The 5,715-nt window shown below is 33.3% G+C and overlaps 1 protein-coding gene across 16 annotated transcripts; it reads right to left on the minus strand.

Annotated features, from left to right (window-relative positions):
* Positions 1–986: 986 nt before the first annotated feature.
* Positions 987–5,261, minus strand: LOC141668632 (putative very-long-chain (3R)-3-hydroxyacyl-CoA dehydratase). Of its 16 annotated transcripts, none has more exons than XR_012553132.1 (10): positions 5,064–5,261; positions 4,817–4,874; positions 4,478–4,731; positions 4,182–4,383; positions 3,586–3,724; positions 3,073–3,409; positions 2,709–2,937; positions 1,966–2,019; positions 1,358–1,425; positions 987–1,238 (listed from the first exon to the last, which is right to left on the minus strand). XR_012553132.1 is itself a non-coding variant. In XM_074475588.1 (7 exons), the coding sequence occupies exons 3-7, from the start codon at positions 3,269–3,271 to the stop codon at positions 1,172–1,174; spliced, it is 294 nt and encodes a 97-aa protein (XP_074331689.1). In that variant the 5' UTR covers positions 3,272–3,409; positions 3,586–4,731; positions 4,817–5,261; the 3' UTR covers positions 987–1,171. The 16 variants fall into 16 exon arrangements, 1 of the variants encoding a protein (XP_074331689.1); XR_012553130.1 differs by having other exon boundaries at positions 4,817–4,924; XR_012553141.1 differs by having other exon boundaries at positions 4,196–4,223; positions 4,321–4,383; positions 4,817–5,261.
* Positions 5,262–5,715: the final 454 nt, after the last annotated feature.

Below are 5,715 nucleotides of genomic sequence, written 5' to 3' on the forward strand. Positions count from 1 at the left end.
AGTCGAGATGAAGGAATTGTCAACGCAACTGCAAGATCTTCTAGAACGAGGCATTATAAGACCCAGTATACCTCCGTGGAGTGCACCGGTATTGTTTGTAAAGAAAAAAGATGGCAGCATGCGACTATGCATTTACTATTGGGAATTGAATAAGCTCACTATCAAGAATAAGTATCCTTTACCGAGAATGATTTGTTCGATCAGCTAAAAGGAGCCGCATGGTTTTCGAAGATAGAATTACGATCGGGCTATCATCAATTAAAGATTAAAGCTGAAGATATTCCCGAGACTGTGTTCCATACTAGATATGGACATTACGAATTTCTTGTAATGGCATTCGGTTTGACCAACGCGCCAGCAGCATTCATGGATCTGATGAATAGGGTATTCAAGAAATACTTGGATAAATTCGTGATTGTATCTATTGATGACATCTTAATTTACTCAAAGACGGAAGAAGAGCATGCTGAGCACTTGAGGATTGCTTTGAAAATTCTAAGGAAAGAGCAATTGTACGCAAAATTCTCAAAATGTCAATTCTGGTTGAAGGAAGTACAATTTCTAGGGCACATCATCAGTAGACACTACGCCATAAGTGGGCTATTGTAATGCCTAAATGGTGTTACAATATGCCCTAAAAGCGTTACAATAGGTCTATGGTAACACCAGGGGGCGTTACGTATACGAGCATTACAATAGACACCCTAATATAATACTTCACTGATCTATTGTAACAGAGAGAAAATTGTTACAATAGGCACCTAATGTAACACTAACAGACCCAAATGTAACACAAAATGAGTGATACAATAGCTTGATCAATATTGCATAAGTGGGACCACCTATGGGTCCCATATAACTTATTGTAACACTATGTTCAATTAATTGTAACACCAATCTTTTTAATTAAGCAACACTAGCATATCTAATATAACACTATATGTAAACATATATTACACTTGAATAGTCAAATGTAACAATTATTATTAAATTTTTTTTAATTATATACTCAATCCAAAGAACAATCTCATAACCAATAAAATATCAAATTTACATACATAAGCCTCAATTTTTCAAACCAAACTATTCAATAACAGTCTCAATTCTCCAAACTATACCACTACATAGGAGTCTAATTTCTAACGCTAACAACTACAACATAACATCCAAGCTATCCTTGGATAGGAAAAAACTGATCTTCGACTATCAGCAAATCCAGCACAATGAACCAAGTGTACCTGCATCAAGCAAAAAGTTTCGGTCAATCTATGTTAACTTGAAAAAATTTCACTTAGACTAGCAAGTAGCAACTAGAAAGGGTACAATAAATGTGCATTCTCTAACAAAAATGTCAAACCTGAGGTAAGTGAGGATAGGTGGTGATGTACCGAAGCAATTCAAAGCATAATTTGGGTACCTTATAACCTGTTATATGAATTAGTTACCAGATCAAGGTAATGTTGATACGTAACTGAAAAGAATTATCAGGATAAAAATGCCCCTAGTGGTATGTGGTTCCTCTAAAACAATGGGAATTGCAGTTGCACTTTCACAGAACAATAGAGATATTAACAGTGAACAAGCTTTTCGTCTTTTGAACCGAATATCAGATATATACTTGCTGAATATGCACTTTTGACAGTCTGATTTACTGATAATAACTGCCTTTACAGTGGCAAACCATGCATAACATTCTACGCATTCTATCTTGTTCAGTGTTGCATTTAGATTTTTCATATATTTCTTCATAGCATTTAGTGGAAATGAAATCTTGTTGCAGTAGTCTAGATTGGCATTAATCTTGATATGAACCAAAACAAATAGCAAAACTCTTCATCTAAAGGTACCACATAGCAAATAACGTCAACCAGATTTGCAAATTGATTATAATCAAATTAAACATAGATTTAGGTTATCAATTTTAAGATACAATCCCCTGTAGAGAGGGAGGGAGGGGGATGTTACCTCAGTGATGCACCATGCAACAAATATTATAAAAATGGATGTATTATCCTGCACCTACATACAGAAACATAGAAAGTAACACAGTAAATAACTAACAAACCAACCTAGTAAAAGCTGTTAGAAGTTCAAGCCACACTGCTATAAAACCAGATTTTAGTGAGCTACATGTTTCATCATTTTAATAATCCTCTAAAACAAATACACTTTGGTATATCATATATAGCCTATATTATCAATTAATGAAACTGTTATTATTTGAGGTGGTTACACTTACATGTATTTTATAACATATCATAGCTATATTTATCCTATACAGGACCAAGACCTATATTTCAAGTTTAAAGTATCTCTATAACAGAAGTCAGGAGGGCAAAAGCTGTTAGAAGGAAGCGGTGTCGGTGAACTATAATTCTTAAAATTCATGCAACTGGTTAAAATGTAATATAAGCTTATTGATTATCATAAATCCTACTGGGAAGTTCAATGAGGAGGGGGGGCTTCTGGAATTTTAAAGACAACAACTGCTCTTTCCTGCACCAAATTAATATTTAGAAATTAGTATCAGGCATAAAGACAATGACACTCGAATTTAATTAACCAGTATATAAACAAAAAAACACACTTTATACAGATAGAAAAGTTTGCAATGAAGTTATGGAAATTTGTACAGATATAGCAGGCTAATTATCTATTTTAGTTATTTTATTTGCATTTAGTCGACTATAGTTACAAAAATTACCCACCCTGTTTTAAGTAATTGGAAATGAAGTTAGGATTGATTATGTCTCGCGGGATCATATAAAATTCTGGTCTCGTATTCCAGGCTCCTAACAGCATTGAGATCCCCAAACCAGCAAGTGTGTTTAACATTGGCCCAACAAAGCATCCTGACATGGAAATCTGGAAGCCGTCACCACCATTCATAGCCAGTGCAACATTAGACATCAAATCGCCCATCGAGTTACCCCATGCCTGTACAGTTAGCCCAAGGAGAGATGGATTAACTCCGAATATAACACCTAAAGACTCTTATAAAACTATTTAAATTTCTCAAAAATGAGCTTGATTACAGCCTACAGGAATTGGAGAAAACATATATTAACTTACAAGTTTGTACGGAGGAGATTTCAAGCCATAATAGGAACAAATATTGGTTTCTCTGCCAAACTTGCTCAACCTTCCTTTTTGCCTTTTGGTCCTGCTATTAGAAAGAATTGTCAGGACAAATATAATACAATTATCTTATCAATATGATCCAGTTTTAAGTAAATATAAGAGCCGGAGAAAACAACTTGTTGCGCAACATGTAATCTAGTTCTAACTTTGTCAAGTTAATAATTTTATATCATTTTATGGAACTTGAATACTTGATCAGGGTGTCATAACATGCAAATTAGTCCATTGCGACAAAATCACCAACACCACAACTGGTATTCTTCAAGTCCTGAAGATGAACAATGTATTATTCGGTTAGTATTAAGCTCATTTATGGAATATTGTATAAGAAACTTGACTGCTAAAAAGCACTTAATTTTTTTCCGTGATGGAAAATATGTTGGCCTTATTAAATGTGCACATACATGGTAATCTGATGTGACATACAAGTATGGAAAAACATACCTTGAGACTATTTGAAAAGAGCAACTCCTGGTGCATGGAAAAGTCGTCAAAAGTATCAGGTTCACGAGAGTGGGAGGGGGAGCAGTAGATGAATTCATTATTTCCATTCTTGAAATATTTGTACTTGGTATCTCTTATCCTGAAACCACCACTTTCTACAATATAAGTACTAACCAGTAACATGCCTAATAATCTTAAAGGCTGACTTGTAATACTAGTTCTAATTTTCTGCAAGACCCGGTAATTTACTTGGTCTTCATATCAATATAACAACTTCAATTTAACAATTAGAGTTATGAACTCGACCTCCTATAGGAAACAAGTATTAGAATGCAACATCAGACTGAATTCCATTTGTTTGCCTAGGTCAGCTACACACTACTTACAAATCAGCCAAAAAATGAGTTTTATTACTTACTACTTGCTAGTCATAGTCTGTAATAAATAAGTCCACTGTTTATTTTGTACACACTATTTTACAAAATGATTTGTCAAAAAATTCAGTATCATAATAGCTTGAAAAGGTTTAGAAGAGGCCAACTTATAGAGAACATATTATGTAAGACAGCAAAGGAAGCAACATCCCTTAATCTTACCCTTCATGTACAACCTTGTTATAATGCAGTTGCAGAAACTTTCTAGACATAGTGCAACGCAGCAGACTATAGTTAGCTTCAACTTTTTTTGCCTCTTCATTACTGTAACAAATATCACAGCAAACCGCTGATTTCATACCTGCCTGATGTGAAGTGTCATACCAGATGTATTGACCAAAGACTGAAAAAAGTTCTTTACCAACTACATATAACAACAATGCTACATATCTGTTAGGCACAAATAGACAAGGAAATAAAATAAAAATATGCAACTTATACAGCACACTGATACTTACTAGTTATAAAACCAATGCTACTTTGTGGAAACATTTCCTAAAGTATACAGATAGAATTAATGCCTGCTGGTTCTCCATCGGGAGATTAGGCTGTTTATCAAAATTTGCTAATTCGGCACATAGATAAAGTATACAGATAGAATCATAGATATTGACATAAAAGCATACCTTAGCACATGAAAAACGAGCTGTAAGAGTGTATCTCCTCCCTGTATCAATTTTTAGCTTCTCAATGTACCAAAAACTCCTAGTATCTACAATAAAAGGTAAATTGGATTATGTGAGTAAAAACCAAAGACAGTCACCAACCCATCAGCTATTAGTAAAACAATACTTTACCAGGAATACTTTCAGTATGACAAAGAAACTTGCAAGGACCTCTCTGAGCAGAAAACTCCTTAATAATTAGTACACAACTTAAGCAACCAACTTAATTACCCAACTCGACTAAAAAGTAAACAAAACAAAGGTAAAATTTAATTACCCAACTGAATACAAATCCCTATCAAGTCAAATAAAAAAACAATTACTAATTGAAGCTTGATGGGAAGAAAGATGCTAAGAAGTTCAAAGCCCTAAATGTTACCTGCAAAATCAAATTAAAATTTAAAAATTAGAAAGTCTATTGGGAAGAAGAAGATGTTGAAAAGTTCAATTATCAGGGAGGGAAGATGTTCGTCAAAGGAGAGATATGATAAGGAGGAGAGAGGATAAGGGTGAGTGAGAGAGGCGAGGGTGAGTGAGAGAGAGGAGGGTAAGGAAGAGAGAGACTTGTGAGAAAAGGGTAAATATTGGGGCAAAATTTTTGCAGGGGAACTATTTTTATTAAAGCAGGAGAAATTCCGCCCAATATTTCACATACTAAAATATGTATAATTTTTTATATTTTTCTTATAACTTGTTTATTTTAATTAAAAAATTATTATTTATTAAATAAATAACTGAAAAAAGTCTTTTATATTTTTATATATAATACATTTTATATTTTATATAATATTTTATATTATATTCTACATTCATTAATTAACCAAAATATAATTTTAATACTAGTTTATGATAATAATTTTACTTTAATATTTTAAAAATTAAAAAAAAGTACATAATGTAACACCAGGTGCTTGTGTTACATGTTATGCAACACCGTCATTTCAATGCAACACTAGATTTATAGTTATTGTAACACTAATTAAGAGGTGTTACAATAGGACAAAAATTTCTTAGCTAATGTAACGCTGCTT

The sequence above is a fragment of the Apium graveolens genome, chromosome 6 (assembly GCF_009905375.1).
Source record: "Apium graveolens cultivar Ventura chromosome 6, ASM990537v1, whole genome shotgun sequence".
Taxonomy (NCBI): domain Eukaryota; kingdom Viridiplantae; phylum Streptophyta; class Magnoliopsida; order Apiales; family Apiaceae; genus Apium; species Apium graveolens.